The sequence below is a fragment of the Balaenoptera borealis genome (genome assembly GCF_965194805.1).
Source record: "Balaenoptera borealis genome assembly, chromosome: 1".
NCBI classification, from domain to species: Eukaryota; Metazoa; Chordata; class Mammalia; order Artiodactyla; family Balaenopteridae; genus Balaenoptera; species Balaenoptera borealis.
Genome location: NC_138860.1, coordinates 149,057,520 through 149,080,064, shown reverse-complemented (window position 1 = coordinate 149,080,064; position 22,545 = coordinate 149,057,520). Strand labels below are relative to the sequence as shown.

The 22,545-nt window shown below is 44.6% G+C and overlaps 1 protein-coding gene across 7 annotated transcripts in view; it reads right to left on the bottom strand.

Annotated features, from left to right (window-relative positions):
* Positions 1 to 3,909: 3,909 nt before the first annotated feature.
* The window catches only part of YIPF1 (Yip1 domain family member 1), a 36,117-nt gene continuing 17,481 nt past the window's right edge, over positions 3,910 to 22,545 (bottom strand). For 3 of the 7 annotated variants that reach the window (XM_082358961.1, XM_082358966.1, XM_082358963.1), the window contains 4 exons: positions 19,485 to 19,651; positions 18,942 to 19,124; positions 14,367 to 14,498; positions 4,284 to 4,461 (listed from right to left, as the gene is read on the bottom strand). In XM_082358961.1, the coding sequence (XP_082215087.1) occupies positions 14,409 to 14,498; positions 18,942 to 19,124; positions 19,485 to 19,651 (440 nt within the window). In that variant the 3' untranslated portion in view covers positions 4,284 to 4,461; positions 14,367 to 14,408. Of the gene's footprint in view, positions 4,462 to 5,303; positions 5,380 to 8,904; positions 8,955 to 12,232; positions 12,346 to 14,366; positions 14,499 to 18,941; positions 19,125 to 19,484; positions 19,652 to 22,545 lie in introns of those variants that run through there. The other 4 variants (XR_014235373.1, XM_082358962.1, XM_082358964.1 and 1 more) reach the window with 4 other exon arrangements.

Below are 22,545 nucleotides of genomic sequence, written 5' to 3'. Positions count from 1 at the left end.
AACTAAAGGAGCTGGTGAGCCACAACAAAGGAGCCAACCTGCCGCAACAAAGACCCAGCACAACCAAAATAAATAAATTAAAAAATAAAAATAAAAATATATAAAACCCATTCTGGTTTCACTCAGGGTGGCAGTGTGCCCAGCTAAAAAGCATTTCCCAGCCTCCCTTGCAGCTAGGGATGACTATGTGATCCAGTTCTGACCAATAAGATATAAGCATAAGATATCAGTGGGGCATTGGAGAAAGCTCACCAAATGGCAGATCAACTCAGCTGGCCAACCAACCCCTTTTGCCCTTTCCCTTCTTTCTTCCTGCCAAAAGCTGAGCTGAGCTGCAGAGAGCTGAGCTGCTAGGCATCTGTGTAGAATAGTAAAAATGAAACTAACGGTCAAGGATTTAATCATCTACTGTGACAGTATAAGCAAGAGACTAAACAGGAGAAAGCGCTGGCTCCCCTAATGTTCCATTTTTCTCCCTGGAACAGTGCCAGGCAAGAGTCAGGTGGATTAGTACAGATGCCGGGATTGTCTCACTGCTGAAGGATCCCTGAACAAAAGGCTCCTGCCTTTTTGCAGACCAGGGAGGCAGGGAGAAGGGAGGGGGGAAGGGCTAGGAGTGGAAAAGTACTGCATACTGAGTCAGAGTGGAGGAAACATTTCAAGGCCCCACTCTCGCCCCCTTCTCCCCCTCCCCCCGCCAACAGCCAGTAAGTTGGTCTCTGCAGAGACACCTAAGAGAGGCCATGGCTAGGCTCCCCCTTCTCCACATAAGGAGCCTGGGCTAAGACTGGGGTGATGGTAGGATGGGGCCAGAGCCCTTGACTGCAAATCCCCTCAGAGAGTGCAGTGCACAGGCTATGTACCTTCCCGGGAGGCCTGTGGGCAAAGCTTTGTAACTGCCTGTGGTTGGGTCTGAAATATGACACAGGTTTTTGGCTTAGAGGCGGACTCCTCACTGCCTACACTTTGCTGGAGAGGGAAGCAGGAATCTTGGGATCAGATGATGACAAATTCATGCTAAAGACTGCTGAACAAAAGAAAAATAGAAAGATAGAAGGCAGAGTCCCTGATGGCCTCATGGAGCAGCCACGTTAACCTGGGACTATCTCCAAAGTTCTATTTACATGAGAAAAATAAAACTACTAATTTGTTTAAGCCACTGCTTTTCTGGGTTCTTTTACAGCTGAATGCAATTCTTAAGGGCTACATGGGGTTCCTAAGGGCAGTGGCTTCCAAAAGGGTGATGCTGGTTCGTTCATGAAGTTTTCACTGGTACTTGGTAGGTGAGAAAGAATGAACAATGTAGTCGGTTTTTCGTAAACTAAATTTATTCAAACTTTTAGTACTGAGATTATGCCCTTCCAGATTATTTGACATTATAATGTCCTCTCTTTCACGAGATGATGGTGGTAATTTATGATGCTGGTTGTGTCTAAAATCTTTACTTAAAAATTAAGTTCTGGGACTTCCCTGGTGGCGCCGAGGTTAAGAATCCGCCTGACAATGCAGGGGACACGGGTTCAAGCCCTGGTCCGGGAAGATCCCACACGCCGCGGAGCAACTAAGCCCGTGCGCCACAATTACTGAGCCTACGCTCTAGAGCCCGTGAACCACAACTACTGAGCCCACTCGCCTAGAGTCCGTGCTCTGCAACAAGAGAAGCCACCGCAATGAAGAATAGCCCCCGCTTGCCGCAAATAGAGAAAGCCGGCGCGCAGCAACGGAAACCCAACACAGCCAAAAATAAATAATAAACAAATTAATTAATTAAAAATATTAAATTCTGACCACTGTATCACAGAATCTCCAAACATAATTTTGGAAAAATGTACAAGTCATGTCAAACTTAAAAATACTTAGTAGTAACTAATTTCCACCTCAAAATCAGATATTTACATGTGCCTGGAAAAAAACCTGTTTTTCTTTACTTGAACACTTACAACATTTCTGAGACCAGATATGTGGGTTTTTCCACCCTAAACAATTTTGACACTAACTGCCTGGAGTTAGTGCAGACCCACAGGTTAGGGGGTCTTAATGCTAATTGCAAGCAGTGGGTCCCCAGGTTACCCATGACTTCTGTCTGACTTGGCTTATAAATTGGAGGTTCCCACGACCCCCCCACCTTGGGTTTGATAATTTGCTCACAGAACCCAGGAAAATAGTTAACTTACTACTGCTGGGTAATTACAAAAGACATTTTAAAGGATACAAATGAACAGCCAGATGAAGAGATACATAGGGTGAGGTCTAGGAGGGTCCCAAATGCAGGAGCTTGTGTCCATCTGGAGTTAGGGGTGTACCACCCTCCCAGCACATGGATGTATTCACCAAACCAGAAACTCTCCAAACCCCATTCTTTTGGGATTTTTATGGAGAATTCATCACATAGGCATGACTGATTAGTAACTCCATTCCAGTCCCTCTCCTCTCTCTGGAGAATACGGGGTGGGGATGAAAGTTCCAAGCTTCTAATCATGGCTTGGTCTTTCTGGTGACCAGCCCCATCCAGGAGCCCCCAAGAGTCTCCTAATTAGAACCAAAAATGTTCCACTATCCAGGAAATTCCAAGGGATTTAGGAGCTCTGTCAGTCACTTCTATCACTCAGGGTCTTAAGGGCTCTCTGTCAGGAACTGGGGTCAAAGACCAAATATTAGAACAAAAGATTCTCCTAGCACCCCTATTTACAAGGGCTTTAGGGGCTTTGTGTCAGGAACTGAACTGGGGCAGAAACCTTATATATTGAGATATATATATATATATATAAAATTTCACAATATGCTTCTATTCTTCAATAGGAGAAAAATCCTGTCACTTTCGGTAAGAGATAGGAATGGGAGGTTGCAGATGGCTTGTACAGGGGAATGCACAGATGCACATGTATAAGAATCACTGCCTTGGGCAGCAGGAGTTAAGTATTAAAGAAAGAGCGAGCCAGGGCACCAGTTCAGATGGTGACTGGAAAGTATGAATACCAAGTTATTTGAAGAGTCCTTGAAGACAAAAGAAATATTTAGCTGGAGAGGACTCAGGGGGCGCAGAACAGTTGCTTTCAAACATCAGAAGTTAACAAAGGGAAAGAAGCTCAGACTTTGATCTGAGAGCCCAGGGTTGGAGCTCGGACCAATCAGTGAAAAGCGCAGAGGCGCTTCTAACAGCAGGAGTGGTTCAGGAGGAATGGCTGCCTTGGTGAGGCTGAGGCTGGTGATCCCTTAGCAGGGATCACTGGACTGTCAGATCCATGGGAACAGGGACCTTGTCTGTTTTGTTTGCTGCCCCAGTACCTAGAAAGGTGATCAGCACATAGTAGGTGCACAATATATATTTGTTGAATAAGGTAATGGGGGTGACAGTCAGCATTCGATGGGAAGTTTGCCATGGTGACCTTAAGCTCACTGTAGCCTGAATTTGTGTGCCGCTTCCTTTATCTGCATGATCATCCTTTTTAGTCCAAATGTGTCTTTGTAGTTGTCTCAGAAATACACAGGGAACTCCTGTCCTGAAGAGGACAACAGAAAAAAGTGGGAAATCAGCAATCCTGACCTGGCAGAAGCTAAGCCTCCCAGATGGTGTATGTGTTGAACACAAAGCATAAACAAGTATCTTTGAGGTGTCACTGGTTTCTCCCTTTCATGGTCTCTAGCCAGGAAGTCACACTGCCTTGAAGAGGCACTCAGAGGGCACTAAAAGAATTTTCTAAAATCTGTATGTCAAAATAGGTTATAGGTAAGCATGTTCTTTAAACACACTGTTCCATGCTTAGAGGAAGAAAAATTCGGATGTCCATTTTAACCCCCGCACTCCAACAGCTAGCACATTAAATCAGACTCCCAGCAACCTCCAGCAGGCTGAAGATAAAACATCAAGGAAGAACCTGAGGTCAAAGTCACGAAGTGCAGACACAGACATTATTATTATTTTTTGTATTTTGTATTTATTTTGCAACCATTAGGTTCAGTTGCCCAGAGTCAGGTCACCAAAGACAAATCTTCAGGCTCCCAATGAATCCCAACCAAAGTTCATGCTGTTTGGCCACTTTAGGATGGCAAGAGGAGCAGAGGCTCACCTAGGTAATCTGTACACGATCCAGAGAAAAGACACCCGAGTTAGGATGGATCCATTTCAGGGATTAAGGGTGTACCTAACGTGAAGCACACCACGTGACCATGAGAGGCAAACGCAGGGCACTTGGGCAGCCTCACCCATCCCCTCGTATTTCTCTCCAAACCAGTGCACAGTCACAGTGACAACTGACAGTGAGAGAAGAGCTGAATGACACGTCTCAACTCAACAACATTTAATTTTTGTTTGTTAAACAGGTGATTAGGCTTCAGTGTGGCACCCCCCAGATGTTGGGGGTTGGGGCCATTCCATCCGTTTTCCCGCGCTTTGGTCGTTCTGCTTTCCTGCAATGGATGCCACGTCCAAAAGAACCATACTCCAAAACCCACTGAAGAGAACTGAAAAACAAAAAGAGTAACTTTCAAGATCAAGATGCCCCCGTACAGAAAGGATTTAGAGATATAACTTCAACACCAGAGCAGTCTGCCTCCACCAGCTCCCTAAACCTAGAGCCTTGAGCCCTGATTTATAGACTCCACGGAAGACTTCCTGCTGGAGGGGAGATGACATTTTTAAAAGTTTTCCTCTATTTCTTTGGAAACCCAGTGACTTTCTCTGACACACATCCCAAAGCTACCTTCACCCATCCTCCTTTCTCTCTTCTTTGTGACTGATCTGTGTTTGGTGCTAGAGCAGGAGAGATAAAAGTAAATATCTTTTTACATGAAAAGACATAAAAAGATTTGGAAAGTGAGAGCTGTTTGTGGTTGCTGAAACATACGGTTATACAGGGGACAATGGCAGGATATGAGGCAGGACAAACGGATTAGGGATGGATCATGGCAATCCAGGGAGTTTGGGTTTTCCTTAGACAACAGGAGGCCAAAAAAAAGTTTTTAAGTAGAAGAGTGATGCAGTCAAAGGCACAACCAGATTTATAGATTTTCAAAGACCCCTATGGCTACATATAGGATGCATCAGAAGGAGGAGAAGAAAAGAGACAGAGAAACCCATCAAGCTCTTACCATAGTCTAAATGTGAGATGATCGGGTCCTGAACGCTGGGTACGGTACTGATAGGACAGATTTGAGAAATATTTCAGAGGTAGCATAGACAAGTCTTGCTGACAGATAAGATGTGGAAGATAAGAGGGAGGAATCTACACTGATGCTGAGGTTTCTAGCTTGGGTGACCAGGTAGATTTCTTAATTTATCCAACAAATATTGATGGAGGACTCACGTGCCAGGCACCGGATACGATGAATAAGGCAGACATGGTTCTAACTCTCAAGAAACTTACAGTCCAGCAAGGGAAACTACAGAGTAAACAAATACATAAAACATTATTTATGTAATTACGATTATAAGGTACCATGAGAGGGTATGATAAAGAATCTAACCTAGTCTGAAATCGGGGCAGTGTGGATGGCAGTGCCATTCACTGAGACAGGAAAATGAAAGAGGATCTGGTTGTTGGGGGGATGAGTTTAGTTTTGAACATAATGAATTTGAGGCATCTGTTGGTACACCTAGTTGAGGATTTGCAAGAGACGGGAACTTGGAAAAAGAGGCTAGAGATATGGTCAAATCCAGGGGAGATTAAGGAATGTGGCAGAGAGGGGTTCCTAATGCATGGCCTTCCCCCTAAGAGAATAAGCCAGGCCTCCCTGGCGACCTCATCAGGGGAAATATCACAACCAGTGTCAGCATTTAAGCACACCATGAAGGTGAGGCTGAGGCAAGGGAGATTTGCCTAAATCCACTGGCTCTAGAAAAGGGAAAAGTTGCCAACAAAATAGCTGTGAAAAGTGGTTGGAGAAGGGTGGATGCTGTAATTTGTTGGAGTGAAAGAACCTAAAGTCCTGATTGGCCTTCTGGTAAACATCGGCTCTGGTTTCTGAAATGCTAAGTAAAGGTAGGGACAAACCAGTCCACAGGGCAGGCACTAAAGATTTATTTTCATAAATATGGAAAGATTTGGTCCACAATGTCACCATCAGCCAGGGCTCCCTCGCCACTTCCAGGCCTAAGACCTGGGTAAGGCTTCCCTGGCCACTTCTGGCTCCCCACCACGGTGGCCCCCTGTGGCATGCCCTACTCCCTTCCTGGCCCCATCCCTGCAACCAACCCTGGACAGTATCACCATTGCCTGATCTGGAGTGTTCCAATCAGAAGTTCCCAAAGTCATGATTCTCTTTTTAACTCAGCAAGGCCTGCTAGTCCTGCTGTGTGATGCAGGAGATATATAAAGTTGGGCTGTAAAACCTGGGCAGGTAAGAACCTATCTCCATTGTTCACCAGTAGCCCAGCGCCTAGCACAGAGTAGGTCCTCAATGAATGAACAAGAGTTTCCAAATAACTTGGCAAATGATCCCAGGAAAGTTTTGAGTGCCACATGGTATGTGTATAACCCTTGCTTCTTCAAAATCTAGCTTTCCCCAAATGCCTGCTGAGTGCTGGGGCTATATTGGTAAATAAATCTCTGACCTCAAGGAACTCTCAGTCTATGAAGTTATGGTTAATAAGAAAATGGCCACAATAGAGAAACATACAAAGAACTGTAGCAGAGCCCAGAGAAATAAGTAAGTAATATTACCTGGAGAAGTAAAGCAAAACTTCACCAAGGACAGAGTATCTGAAGTAGGCCCTGAAGAATAAATAGGAAGTTTCCAAGCAGACAAGGGAGGGAAAAGCATATTCCAGAACTTAAAAAAAAAAATCTTGAAAGATTTTATTTATTTTTTTAAAATTATTTATTTATTTTTTATGCTGCGCCTCACAGCTTGCGGGATCTTAGTCCCCCGACTAGGGATTGAACCCGGGCCATGGCAGTGAAAGTGCAAAGTCCTAACTACTGGACCACTAGGGAATTCCCTTCAAAGATTATAAAGTAACGTTTCCAGTAATTAGAGGTAGTTTGGTACTTTTACTACTAGATCCCTGTAAGTGCACAGTGGGATAAAACATAAGTACTTATGTGATAGCCCAATTCTATCATTGATGGTGTCAGTGAGAAATGAGATCCTCAGTACAGGAGAAAGGAGATATGAATATAAGATACAAGCAGTTTAGTACTGTACTAAACAGGAATTGGAAGTATCAGTATGAACTCACAACATATGTTCTATCAAGCAAACAACAATCATATTTCCTAGCTCTGAACATTGAAAAGGCCTGAAAACAATGACTAAGCCAGTTGCAATGAGCACCACTAGCATCCAAATTGTGACCTGGAAATACTATCTCCCCACTGAATGGAACCAGGACTCCTTAGAGAAATGGCTCAGTCTGGGTCTGGGACAGGAAAAGCTCAAAATGAGCCTAGAACATTTGGTCATAACAGATAACAAGGCAGTTATCAGAGACTCCTAGGGTCGTGCCGACAGGACTCAGGCGCCAACCTGAAGAGGCTCCCGGTGGCCAAATACAGGACAATTTGAACATCAATAAGCATAGTATTTGCAATGGACTGAAACTAATTGGTCATTGCTGCAGATCCTAGTGAGCCAACTACTATTTTGAAAGCAGGTAAATAAAGAGAAAAAAAATCATTTATCTTGCTTTTCTAATATAAACTGTATCACTGGAACCACACAGATGAAGGGAAATTTTTATTAAAGAAGTATTCTAGTAAATAAATAAAGAAGGAAAGATAGAACTGAAATATCACCATTTTGAAACCCCTACTGAATTAATGGGTCTAGGCATTGCTTATTAATGACTACTAATATCAAAAAGACAGAGAGATAATTAGACATTATAAGTTTATGGATGGAAGGGTTTTACAGCATATATCAAGTAATCTTGCCAAAAAAAAAAATCAATCTGAATCTGATCAAACCTTTAGATACAACCACCAATTCACAGAAAACAGAGGACAGAGCTATATGTTAAATGATACCATGGAGAAACAATCAGCAAAATCCAGACAGTGAAAAACTATAGGATAAATGATTTTTCAACAAATAAGTGGCAAAGGGAAAGAGAAAGATGGAGTAGGACTCTATAATTTAAAAGGCATTTAAGAGGTACAACACCCAATTGCAATATGAAACTCAAACACTGAAATGTTTTTGATATTAGAGTTATTTCTTTTTTAAAAATATTTATTATTATTTTTTTTTATTTTGGCTGCACTGGGTCTTAGTTGTGGCATGTGGGATCTTCTAGCTGCAGCATGTGGACTCTTAGTTGCAGCATGCGGACCCTTAGCTGCGCCATGCAAACTCTTAGTTGCGGCACGTATGTGGGATCTAGTTCCCCGACCAGGGATCGAACCTGGGCCCCCTGAATTGGGAGCATGGAGTCTTACCCACTGGACCACCAGGGAAGCCCCAAGAGTTATTATTTCTTAAGATGTGATTATGGTACTATGGTTAGGTTTTGAAGAGTATCTTTCTTTTTTTTTTAAAGGTTGTTTTAGCCTCTTATTTTAAATATTTATTTATTTTTGGCTATTCCTCGTGGCTTGTGGGATCTTATTTCCCAACTGGGGATTGAACCAGGGCCCATGGCAGTGAAAGTGCAGAGTCCTAACCACTGGACCGCCAGGGAAGTCCTTGAAAAGAGTATCTTTTATAGATATAGAATTTAAGTGTTTATGGATGAAATAATAGGATGTTCTATATTTGCTTCCAAATAATACAGGGGAAAGAGGTGGGGAATATATGGGTATATGGATGAGACAAGACTGGCCATGAGTTGACAACTGTTGAAAGTGAAAGAGGGGAGGGGTACATAGGGATTCATTATACTATTCACTCTACTTTTGTCTATGTTTAAAAGTTTCCACTAAATAAGTCAAACAAAAGAATAAAAAGTTATTGTGTTGACCCACTTACCATCCCAGGTTCTCCCAATTTGCCTCAGAGAAAGGGAACTAAGACGAAAACTGAAAAAGAAATAGCCCAGAAACTGAAAATGGATTCTCTGGGAAGGGACATTTCCCGACATTGTGTGGAAAAGAATAAGGGGCTGTAGGAAACAGTGTTAGCTATGGTGTGAGATCATGCAGTTTGGACACTGTGTTAAAGGGGATTACAGCATTCATTGAGTTAAAGCTGATTTCAGAATAAAAGAACTGATGTGTATAAACCTAGTAAGAACATTTGAAGCTTTGGCTTATAAAATGCACTCTTGGCATGAGTGAGTGAAAGGATAATTGCATATAAACCCTGTGTATCAAATCAGGAGGGTTTTAATTACAAAGGAGTCTCCTGAAGCCCTCTGCTCATCCCTTATTAAAGCCCTTATCACACTGAGGTATATTTACCTGCTGGCCGTCCTCCTCTGGACAGAGCCACTTGTCATTGCCCCTGGGAAGGTAGCCCCAATCTGAATACAGTCCTTCAGATACTCCATCCCTCAAGCCAAAGTAAGACTCCCTAGGTTCACAAGGGTCCTGGCTCAGAGAAGAAATGGCATTGGCCCTCAGGTGATAAGTTAATATAAAACAGAAAGGAAAGAACGAAGGAAGGAAGGAAGGAAAGAAGAAAGCCAGATGTTCTTTATAATGTCTCAATGACTTATGTAGGGGTAGCTTCCCTGATTACAAGTAATTGGAGGCTCCCTCGTGATCCTGAGGTTCTAGGGAGAGAAGGGGTTAATGGTCTCCCAGTGATCCCTTCCAGGCTAAGCCCTCCACTGCACAGATTTACATGAGGAAAGTTATCTGTGAGATTAGAAGTCATTCTTTTCCAGTGAAAGCTGGGAGTCCAGAGCTTACAGCGAGAGGCACAGCCAGCTCATAAATCTGCAGCGCTCAGGGCTCTCGACAGCCCTCTCATTGGCAAAGCGATTGATGCTTCTGCCAGGGAGGGTCCAAAGAAACTGTTGGTCACTATCTCATTTAGAGACTTGACACCCCAATGGAGACACTGACACCCAAGTTTATAGATCTGAGCAAAGCCCATAGGTACCAAATCTGTGTAAATCAGGATGGGAGGTCTGCAAGGGCCCTAAGGGCCAGGATCTTCCAACATGCCAGCTTCTGACTCTCTGAAGGTGTATAGCACCTGGGACACTTGGTCTGGAGACTTCATAACCAAAATGTATGGAAAGAACCGTATGTATGAAGTCTCAGCCCAGGAGCAGGCTGAGAGAGCCCCTCTCCAGGTTGATGTCAGGTATTCTGAGGCAAGGCAGAGAGCCAGGCAGCTGTGGCCACTGTGTCCTCCACCTCTGTCCCTCTGCAGCTGAGCTCAGGTTTTCTTGTTCTAGGTGATGTGAGCCCACAGTGCATCACTGTGTCTCAATGAACAGCCTATGTCTTCACTTTCCCAAAAGCCACGGGAAGTTGACTACTCTTTTCAGAAAAATGGGTAACTAATTGCTTTCTGCTCACGCAAGACCCCCTCTGTGAAGCCTTCCCCCAGGCCAAATGAGTCAGTGTTTCTGTGCTCCCACAGTGCCCATCAACTCACAACTTGGCCATGGCACTTCTCACACAGCCTGGCCCACCGCCTGGTCCTTATCTGGTGAACTGTTTTACCCATGGACCAAGGCGCCTTGAGGCAGACTCTATCTGATTTTGCAGGTCCCCAGTGCCCAGCTCACAGAGGCCACAAAGTGGCCTCAAATAAACATTGAGAGAGAAAGTAAATTATGATCCAGGACTCAGTGAGCCAAGGCACTTCTGGTAAAAGCCCACATCCTGACTCTTGCCTGAATCTTACAAAGTCACCTCCACCCACTCAATTAACGAAGCACTCGCCCTGTCTGTGCTAGGCGGGTATTAGGCCAAGACCAGGGAGTCCAAGTGAAATAAGAGTCCCTTCCCCATGGACCTCAGATGAAGATCCATCCTGCTCTGGGGCCTTCTCTGCTAACAGTCAATGGAGTCCATTTGCAGGATGAGCTGGACAAGTGTGCAGGCAATTCAACAGTAATGCAAACAACCTACCACGTGCTCATTCTAAGGCAGTGGGCTCCAAAAACAACCCACTGAGGTAGTGGAAGCAAAATATTAGAACTTCTATCAATATTTATTTTTCATCAAAAAATAAGGAATTAAGCTTTAATAGTTACTATATGGATTGACAACAGTCTTTGTAAATGCTTCAAATATAAACGTGTCACTAAAGGTGTGTGCTTGTGGCAGAGAGACTCTAAAATGGCCTCCATATGATGTATATGTATAGCAAATCATCACAATGTGCACTTTAAATATCTTACAATTTTGTCAGTTCATCCTCAATAAAGCTGAAAAATTAAATTAAATTAAAAAATAAAAATGGCCTCTAATGATCCTTGCCTCCAGGTATTTATGCCCTGATGTGTCCTGTCCCCTGGAGTGTGGGCAAGACTTGCAACTTGCCTCTAATCCAAAGAATACGGCAAAGGTGATGGAGGTCATTTCTGTGATTACATTACATAGACGGTAACTTGCATCTTCCTAACAGAGTCTCTCTTGATTATCTCCATTTGTGGCTTTGATGAAGTAAAAGTCCTCACATGGAGGGGCCTATGTGGCAAGGAACTGAGGGCAGCTTCCAGCTGACCATCAGCAAGGAGGCCATTGGTCTGGCAGGCCGCAAGGAACTGAATCCTGACAAGAACTATGTGAGCTTGGAAGAAGATCCTTCCCCAGCCCAGTTTTCAGCCGAGACCCCGGCGCAGGCAACAGTTTGAGTGCAGCCTTGTGAGAGTACTAAGCAAGGAGAAGGAGAAGGAGAGAACTAAGCAAAGCTACGCCCGGATTCCTGACTCACAGAGACAGTGAGATAATGAATGTGTGTTTTTTGAGCTGCTAGGTTTGTGGCAATATTGTTAGGCAGAAATAGATAATTAATACTGTCCTCAAATTCTTAACTGACAGGTTGTGCAATCAAAGTAGTGTGGAGACCTCTAGATTAGCAAAGTAGGCATTCCCCACCCCCAAAAGAGCCAAAGGTCAGCAGGGGAGACTGCAAGTTTTCGTGGTAAAAAGAACATCAGCCTAAAAAGTGGGAAAGTGGAAAAAACCTCAGGAACTGGTTCCCTAAGACCTGGGTTTGATTCCCAGCTCTGCCTCTAAGAGAGGGGTGATCTTAGTCGACTCAGACTTACTAAAGCCCAGCTTCCTCATCCATATAATGGGGACAACAAGGCTAGTAAGAGCGGCCAATGAGAGTGACCTGGACAGTATTTTGTAACATAGAATGTGATATACACGTTAGATTGCTACCAAACCTGGCCTTGGGCAGGGCACTGTCCTCTCTCGGCCTCAGCTTCCTTACTGTAAAAAGAGGAGGGAAGCACATCCCATCTCCAAGGGCTCTGACCTTCTTTGATTCTAGCATCACCTACAATGTGAAGAGAGGAAGCGGGGAAATCAGGCTCTGACATTTACAGCGGTTTCCTCGTCACGCCATTGGCCAGGATGACTGTCGCACCAACAAGGCAACTGGAGAGGCCTCTGTTTGACCAATCACATCTTGTCACCTTGCAGGGTCGGCGACCTAAATTCCTCAACGAAGAGGGAAAATCTCCATTTGTTTTACAAAAAGGAAATAAAGGGTGACAGTAAAGTCAGTAAGAACCACCAAATTCCAGCACAGATTACTAACCCCTTTCAGAAGGGCAGCAGCTTGATTCTATTACTGAGCACCAACTATGTGCCAGGAGCTTTTATAAACATGATCTCTACTTTCACTACAATCTTATAATATAAACACACACATACCTCACTTCATTGTTCTTCACTTTATTACACTTTGCAGATATTGTTGTTTTCTACAAATTGAAGGTTTGTGGCAACTCCACATTGAGCGAGTCTATTGGCACCAGTTTCTCATGAGCATTCATCTCTGTGTCACATTTTGGTAATTCTTGAAATATTTCAAACTTTTTCATTATTATCCGATTTGTTATGGTGATCTCTGATCAGTGATCTCTGATGTTACTACTACTAGGACTCACTGAAGGCTCAGATGATGGTTAGCATTTTTTTAAGAAATGAAGTATTGATACTTTTTAATTAAGGTATGTGCATTGCTTTTCTAGACATAATGCTGTTGCATACTTAATAGGCTACAGCATAGTGTAAATATAACTTGTATATGTACTAGGAAACCAGAAAATTCATGTGACTTGCTTTTCTGCAATACTCACTTTACTGTGGTGGTCTGGAACCGAACCCACAATATCTCCGAGGTATGCCTGTAGACTGTATCATCTTTATTTCATAGTAAGTTAGCTGAGGCTCAGAGAGAGTCAGCCCCTTGCCCCAGGCACATTGCTAGTACATGGTAGGGCAGGGATTTTCATTCTGTTTGACTCTAAAGGCCCTGGTCATTGCACCACACCCTGTTGCTCTGGGAGATAGCAGCTTGGGCAGAAAGGTCAGCCCATGATTACAACATAGAGTAAAGGTTCTTGGCCCACAGCGAGATCATGTGCAGAGTGTGGCTTCATTCATTCATTCCACAAACATTTACTGAGCACCCACTGTATACCATGGCATGTGGTAGGCAACGAAGAAACAGAGAAATACCCATTCCTTGTTCTTATGGGGAGACACCCTAGTACATGGAGGACAAATGGATGAATAAATGCGTGAACAAATGGATAAGCAGGTGGACACACTGACAGTGAGTGATTGGTGTTTCGAGCACCACTAATAAAGTGATGTATAATATAGGGTGTAATGGGTTCACAGGTAAGTGATGAAGTGATGACTGCTGGAAGGGAAGGAACATTTCAGACAACTGGATCAGCAAGCGCAAAGGCAGGATGTGTTCTGGAGATGGCAAGGAGCTCAGCATGGCTGCAGGCTCAGAACACGGAGGAGGTAGAACGGGGAGGCGACAGATCAGCCATGGAGGAACAGGGTCTTTTTCCTGTACTCTGACCCTCTGAGCTAACCACCAACAGTGGAATCATCAAAGAGGCCCAAGAACAAACTGGGCGTGAGAACTGGTAAGCTTCGGAGAACTGCATGAGTAATTCGAGAGCGGTCACACTCAGGGTCTGAGGCCAGCCTGAGATGTCACAGAGAAACTGGAGAAAACCACTAGACTGTGATCAAATGGAACAAACCCATGCTGTGCTGCTGGGAAGGGGACAGGGAGCAGAGGAGAGGGGATGCTGGGGCCAAAAGGCAGGAACTCCTCTTACAGAAGAATCTGAGAGCTTGTGTTTCCCAAATGTATAAAGCCAGATGAGTCTACTTCCCAACTGAAGCCTCAGCAAGAGGGACACACACAGGGACATGCGTGTGCACACACACCACACTGAATCATGCAGACAGATAGAAGGGCCTGGCCCTCTCAGTGCTTGATGCTAACAGCAACAGGACTGATGCCCCCGCCCATTTTTACTGTACCTCATAGCGAGAAGATGAAAAGATAATCTCTCACTTTCCCCTTTAGCTGGACTTGGCTGCTGCAACTGTTTGGTTTGGAGCAGCTGTGCTTGTTGGGAGATGGTCCATCTCTGGTGCATCAAAAAAGTAGGCCTGCAGGAAAAGGAGACCCATGAGGGTGGTTAATAAATAATGGTCCAGGTGCGTGTCCTAGACTCCATGCTGACAGTACCTCTGGGCTCTCGTGGCCCCTACATTTCCCCCACTGCACTGGTCATCACTGAACTGTCTCTGTTTCTGTCTCTTACTCGACTGAGAGTGCCTTTTAAAATTTTGCTACCATTTATTAAGCACTTGCTACCTATGACTTAATCTTTATAACAACTTGGTGAGGTTGTTATCATTACCCTCGTCTGACAGATGAAGAAACTGAGGCTCAGACACGCTGCCATTCGCTTAGGTGCACGTGGCAGCAAGTGGTGCAGTCAGGACTCAATGCTTGGTCTTTCCGACTGCAAAGCTCAAGCTGTTAATCACCACAGTCTCTCCTCCAAAGACCGTGTCCTTCTTGTCTCTGCGTCACCAGCCCCTCACACGGGGCCGGGCACACTGTGTAAACAATCAATACTTAATGAACTGAACCAAGGTAGACTGCTGCCAAACCAGTCGGCTCCCCGTAAAGGCCTTTCAAAGAAAGTGCTCGGCAGGCTTTACCTCTTAATTCTTCAACTTGGAAATGAAAGGTTTGATAAGTGCTTCCACTCACCATCTACAATTTAACTATCAAAAATCAGAAGGAGGTGGAAGATGGAAAAACATCAGGGAGGATCTTCCCACCTGTTTCGGGGTCTGAGAAGCCTAACGTGAGCCCAGGAAAATGCCAATCTCACTAGCCTTGAACTCGGGTTGTTCGAAGGACAGGTGAACCCGTTAGTAAATCAGGGATCACTGCCTGCGCATGACTCGCCCCTGGAGCCGGGGCCTCAGGAAGGTAAAAAAGATAAAAAGCCACCAAGTCAGAACCATCTCACCAGCTCTGCTCTCTATCAGCCAGAAGGGGGCACCAACACAACACGCTGGAGCCTCCCCCAACATAATTCCTATTTCGAGTTAACTCTTCAACGATCCATTTCAAAAAGTTCCTAGCTGCAGACTCCCTCTAGTTTGTCACATCCCCTGGGCAATTCTAGTAGTTTTAAAAGCCTTCCTCCCCAAGGCCCCTTCCGGCAGCTGTTTTCCGAGGAAGGAGAAGAATGGTCCCTAACCCGAGCAGGGGCAGGGGCCATATTACTAGCGTTGGGCCCCTCCAGTTATCTTGCAGGTGCACTGAGCCAAGAAGCCCCCAGGATGCAAGAACAACAACTATCCTCCAGGTTCCTGGAGGAAACCCTCACCAGATGGAATAAGCCAGGAAGCCCAGCTTCTAAACCTGGCTCTGCTAGGAACTCGCACTATGACTTTGGGCAAGTCTTATCTGTTAAATGAAAGGACTGGAAAAAAAAATAAAAATAATTAATTCCACAAACACTAGGGCACAGACCCTCTACTCGGAGCAGTACCACCTCAAACATAGGTTTGTGCATCTCCAAACATACCAGCCAAGGATGCAACCTCTAGTGCCTCCTTAGTCTCCCTGCCAGGTGTTCCAGGACCAACTTAGAGATCGTGTACAAGTACAAGCACCGAGGGACCCACGGCAGGTGCTGGGCTGTCATATGCTTCACTGCACTAAGGCAAAAACACTAATTCGTGTTCCCCAGGGGACAGTGAGAAGGCCAAGCTGTCTGGTTCAGCCAGTGCCCCTCAGCTCAAGTAGCTCCCCTGCCGTTTCCTCTCCCTGCCTTTCCAGTGATAAGAATTGCACATATCATTCATCCTTGTGGTAACATCTTTACTTCTTTTTCTAAGTGAGGAGGTGGGGGTCCAGAGGGGTGAACTAATAAGCAGAAAAGCAGGGAGTGATGGAGCTGAGGCTAAAACCCGTCTCCTAATGTCTGTTTCCGCCCTCTTGCATTGTGCATCTCCTCTGTAAGAGAAAGGAGGAGGGGCTTCCCTGGTGGCGCAGTGGTTGAGAATCTGCCTGCTAATCCAGGGGACACGGGTTCGAGCCCTGGTCTGGGAAGATCCCACATGCCACGGAGCGGCTGGGCCCGTGAGCCACAACTACTGAGCCTGCGCGTCTGCAGCCTGTGCCCCGCAATGGGAGGGGCCGCGATAGTGAAAGGCCCGCGCACCGCGATGAAGAGCGGTCCCCACACCACGATGAAGAGTGGCCCCCACTTGCCGCAACTAGAGAAAGCCCTCGCACGAACCGAAGACCCAGCACAGCCAAAATAAATAAATAAATAAATAAAAATAAAAGTAGCTATAAAATTAAAAAAAAAAAAAAAAAAACTAGGTTTTCCACTTGGAAGTATTTATCAGTTTGGTCAGGGAAATCTACTGTGCTGGGGTGTTTATTAAAAAAAAAAAAAAAAGAAAGGAGGAGGCCATCTCCAGTGTGAACAACAAAACCCCAGACCCAGTGGGCCCCTGGCTAAATAAATGGTTCCCTTCCTCGAGGAAAGAAAACTGTGCCTCCCGTCCAAGAAGCGGTCCTACACCTGCGATTAGCTACCTGCTCCACCATCCAATCTGCCCCGCTCCTCTGAGTCCCTTAAAACTGAACAGGGCAATGTCTTTTCTCCTGCCTCCTCCTCTCCTCCAACTTCTCAACCGTGTGTGCGTGTGTAAGAAGTTCAGGAGAGAGATGGGAAGATGCCAGGGAGGGGCACCAATGCAAGGGCACTGTCCCTAGAGTTGTGGCCTGGGACTGCTCTTACTGGGGCACTCGGAGGAACAGGCAGCAGAGTGGCCCTGGCAGTTTCTGATGACACAGGGCTCGTTTAACAACTTCTTTACATCTGAAGGAACTATCACAGCATATGAAGGGCTTTCACAGCCATTTCACTGAGTCTCACAAAAGCCCACGAAATATGAATCTCCCTGACAGACGAGGAAACCCAGGTTCTGAGTTAAGTCACTAGCCTAGGCTCTCAATGCTAAGCAGCTCCCAGCCCAGTGCTCTTTCTACTTCATTATGATGCTCTCTTTTAGAAAGTTCCTGAGTAGCAAGATGGGCAGGTAAACCCTAACTTCAGTGTCATTTACCCCAAAAGGGAGGAGTAGGCATAGGAGGTAAAAGATCCTGGCCACAGGTACCAAATTAAACGTGTTAATAACAACACCCCTGCTCCACAGCCCCATCTGCCTTGCTCCCCTCTACTCTTTACAGAACCGGACACGGCGATGCCTTTCTCCTGCCTCCTTCCCCTTACTAACTTCTTAACAAGGTACATAACACACACACACACACACACACACACAAAATTCAAAAGAGAGATGGGAAGACGCCAGTGAGAGGCATTATAGCGAGAGAGTTAGTCACAGTGCAAAGCACATTCTTCCTCAGCAGACAGGAGGGTCACAGGAAGGTCACAGCAGCATTTCTAGGCATCAGCCCAGAGATTCCAAGTGCCAGACATTAATAGTGTCACTCTGCTGTCTCAAGGGGTTAAAGCTTAGGCATATGTAAAATGCATGTCAACCGAGAACTTGGCACTTTTTGTGAGGCTTGTTCAATGATAAAGTTTTGGGATCTTATTAAAGCACTTCATGAGACCATGGTTGTCTACAGAAAATATTCAAGATCAAACAGTGCCAAAGAAATCTTTACTCCTGTAACTGCAAAGCCTGACCAAGGGTCTGGCCATGTGCTGTGTGAACACCTTCCTGCGGGCAGCCATGACCTTAACATTCTTGCATTTGGATTTTTTAAAAAACCTATACCAGGCCTTGTTAAGGCCATGGGCAGCAATTTTTACACACAATGTGTACAGAAATTACAAAGAACATGTCTCCTTAGGATCAAAGGAAAGGGATCTAATTTATGGGCATTTATGGGACAAATTCCATGTTAAGTGCTTTATACGTATTATTTTATTTTATCCTCAGAACAACCCTCTGTGGCAAGAACTATTATACCCATGTTACAGATTAAGAAATTCAGATTCAGAGAAGTTAGGTTCCCTGCCCAAGCTCATACAGCCAGTGAGTGACACAGCTGGTCTTCAATCTGGGCCTGTCTGACTCAAAAGCACATGCTTTCCCTAAAAAGATACCTAAACACGTTACTTCAAACATTGTTTTAAATGTTGTTCATCTTAAAGATAACTTTTTCCTATTTTGACTTCATTCCCGAGCTTTCTACCTATGAAACGCTGAATTTCAAAACTCTTTCTGAGTCTGTGCAGAAAACCAGTAAAAGCATCCAGAGGTGGAACACCCGCCGCCCGGACCCTCCGCCCCCCAGCTCTATACGTAGACACTCATCCACCCCTACTTCCTCTGTCCAGACACCAAATCTCAACCAAACTTCAGAAGTTAGGTGAAGTCAGAGATTATAATCAAATTCTCATGACTATTATTTCTCATCTAGGACAGTCTATTTAAAACGTTATTTATTTCACGGAGCCAATTTTTAAAGAACCGTGGTGTCTAACAGTTTGAGCATTTGCATCTAAAGCGCACCGGAAGAGCATCGGAATGAGACCGTACCAGGCAGCCCACAGAAAGCAGCATGTGAAGCAACACAATCGTCACAATTGTGGCCAATGCGATGCGTCGGTTGTCCTCACGAACTGCTGGCCAAAATGTCATTGCCAAGACAGAGCCTGAGATGCCCAGGGCAATCGTAACTAGAATCCAGCGGACCACTTTCTGGGGGATGATCCACAGTATCTGAAAGAAAAGGAGGGCGGGGAGGGTTTGGGGGAGGCATTCAGCGAGGCATTTGTTCATTCCAGGCACATGTGTTCATAAAGGCCCAGGAGCCTGTCAACAGCTGGGCCTTCACTGCCACTCGGGTTTCCCGGAACAGCCCAGAGAAACGCCACCAGCGTGCAGACTGAGGAGAACGCTTTCCTAACAAAGGGCTCAAGATCCAGGGAAGGCACTTGGCTCCCCGGCCCCCATTCCCACTAAACTTCTAAATTCAAGGGGTATTTTTCAGATGCACATCAGTGTTAGGCTAGAAATAATGATGCTGGTTGACTTTTCCACTAAGAACAGGGCCTCACTCAGAATCAGTGTGGTACTTACCGCCGTGGGGATATAAATGAAGAGTGAATATCCATAGACGCACACAATCTCCAAAAATGAATAGGAAACGATGTTCATAACTTTACTGTTTCTCCACACAAGGAAACCCCAGAGTGCAAGGGGAACCAGCCAGGCATAGGCATAGATGATTGTGGCTGCGATGGACACTGAGGGAGAGAGGACACAAGTTTTAATTCCACCATGCCTTTAATGCACTGTCACGGCACTTCCGGTACCTGCTGGACTTACTTCCTGCAGGAGTGTCCACCTGCCTCACTGGATCAGGGGATCGTGTCTTACTGGTCTCAACCCCTGAGCCTGGCACAGTACCCAACAAGCAGTAGGTGCTCTATAAATGTGCTGAATCCACGCCCCTTTAGCATTTGTGTTTGTGGTGATGACCAGTAGTCTTTCCTATGGTTTCTATAATTCACTTAATAACTAACAACTAATAGTATTAAACAACTGAATTATGCAACTGAAATACTTCCGAGGGCCACACTGCAAGTGTTTAAATACACAGAACATTTCAATCAAATACAAGTCAACTATCCCCTTGGAAGAACACATCTTTCTTTAGCAAATTTATGAAAATGACCTGGGTACAGATTAACTTGTTCTATGTGCTACTTAGAGTTCCTTCTGTCTCTGAAATAGGGAGTTCCAGCTCACCGATGAATTGCTTGGAATAGGCTCCAGTTCCACTTTCTTCTTTAAATAATTCGGTCTCTGTGGTGGAAATGCTACTTAGCGGCTCCTCAGAGCAGCAAGGCTCAGTGTATTACTTACTGTCCCTCCCTCCCCCTCCTCCAGCAGCACGCCCTAGAGGATTCATCCTTCCTCTTCTGGGGTGGAGGATCATAATCGGCTCAGTCCACAACACGAGCCCTTCCCAGATGAAAGTCACCAGGTAATCCACTGAACACTCTTGGCAAGAACAAAGCCACTCCTAGTAACTACAGTCAGACTCTGGGTAAGATATGTGATTGTCCAAAACATTTTCAGCTCCCAGAGCAGTTTTTTTCACATGGGGAACTCCAGCATTAAGCCAAATGTAATTTTGCTGATATACTGCCTTTTTCTTGAATAACTAAAGGGAGGGGAAGGGAATTGCTTCAGTGACTATAGCTCTCCACTGGGTGTCAGGCATTACACTGAGTGCTTTACTGAGAGGTAACGCTGTACAACAGTCAGAGCTACAGACTGTATATGCAGACTCTAATCCTAGCTCTGCCACTTACAGCTGAGTAGACCTGGGTGGTGAATTACTTAACCTTCCTGCCTCTCATCTGTAAAATGGGAATAATAATAGTACACTACCTTATAAGATTATTAGGAGAATTCAATGAGTAAAAACAGGTATATTTAGAACACTGATTGATAAATAATAAATGCCCAATCAAGAATAAGCTCTTTATATTGTTAACTGATATATAAACACATTATTTCATATAATCTATATCTTTATTTTAGAGATGAGGAAACAGGATCAGAGAGCTAAGTGGTTTGGTTAGGGTCAAATAATTAATAAGTGGTAGAAGCGGGACATGACCTTGGACGTGTGACTTATAATCTTTACATAAAATGGAAAAATATTTATTGATCGAGTCAACGACTATCTTACTGGCACATACATCCCATGACTCCCTGATACTGGGATGCCCAGCCAAACAGGATAAGAACAGACAAGGACCCCCGACCCGTGCCCTCCCCCCTCCCCCCACAGCTTCCACACCCTCAGGCAGGGTGATTCACTCCTCTTCTCTGTCAATATACCTCTACAGACTTCTGATATAGAAATTAACACATACCATTTATTACAGCAATATCCATTTACCTGTTTTTCTTTACTTAACCACTGAGCTACTTGAAGGCATATTGATAGTTCATGGATAACATTGAGTTAAACTTAAACCAAGGTTACTTGACAAATGGAGTTGGGACTGAATCCAGGTCTGACTCCCTAATGGAGGAGAGAAGAAGGGAAAATGGGCATGGAGGGTAGAGGGGAGGAAAGGAAGGCTACATGGACATACACACAGGTAAATACATTTCTCTACAGACACACAGATATGTGTACATACATATATAGCAATAGTTAATTTTACTGAACTCTTTTTGTACAAGGCACTATTCTAACCTCTTTACATACATCACTTCTTTATTCTTACAATAGCCCTATGATATAGGTATTCTTATTCCCACTTCACTGATAAGGAATCTGAGGCCAAGAGAGATGAAATGATTTGCCCAGCAAGGTAGAAGCTAGTGAATGGTGGAGCTGGAGCCTGAAGCCGATGGCCTGGTTCCCGAGCCCATGCTCTTATACAGCCTTTCAACGGGAGAGCAGGCCAGAAGGGACGGAGGGAGGGAAGGAGAGAATGGAGAAAGTGGCAGAGGCCAATCTCCTGCAGAGCCAAACACCTCCAACTTGGGGTGGCTGACATCTGCAAATCCCTCAAAGCTGTTTGTTATTTTTTCCCCAGCTATCCAATACTGCCACAAGAAAGGACGTTTTAAAATAAGAATGTCATCCACAAGCCCATCACTAGGACACGTTCACTTCTGCATTTTCCCTTCTAGGCCCTGACCATTTGCAAACTTCTCTTTAACAAAGTTGCTAACAGCACTGGCCTAAGCTTGGATTATGAGTTTTCCATGTTGCTCTAAGTGCTTCATAATTAATGGCTACAGACCCAGCTAGTTGAGTCATCATGCCTTAAATAACAATGCCCCTACTGTTTCCAACATTTGGATAATACAAATAATGCTACAGTGGAGACTTTCATGCACATTGCTTTTTACTTATTTTGTACATTTTTCTTTGGATAAATTCCGATTGCTATGGGGTCTTGCCTTACAGTTTTCCAAAAGAGTATATGGATTCACAATATTGAATATACTTAATGCCACTGAACTGTACACTTAAAAATGGTTAAAATGGTACATTGTAGGTTATATATATTTTACCACAATAGAAAATAAAAAGACTATGTGGATTTATATAGACGGATGATTAATTTTGAGCCCTTAAATACAGAAAAAAGGGCTGCAGGACCTA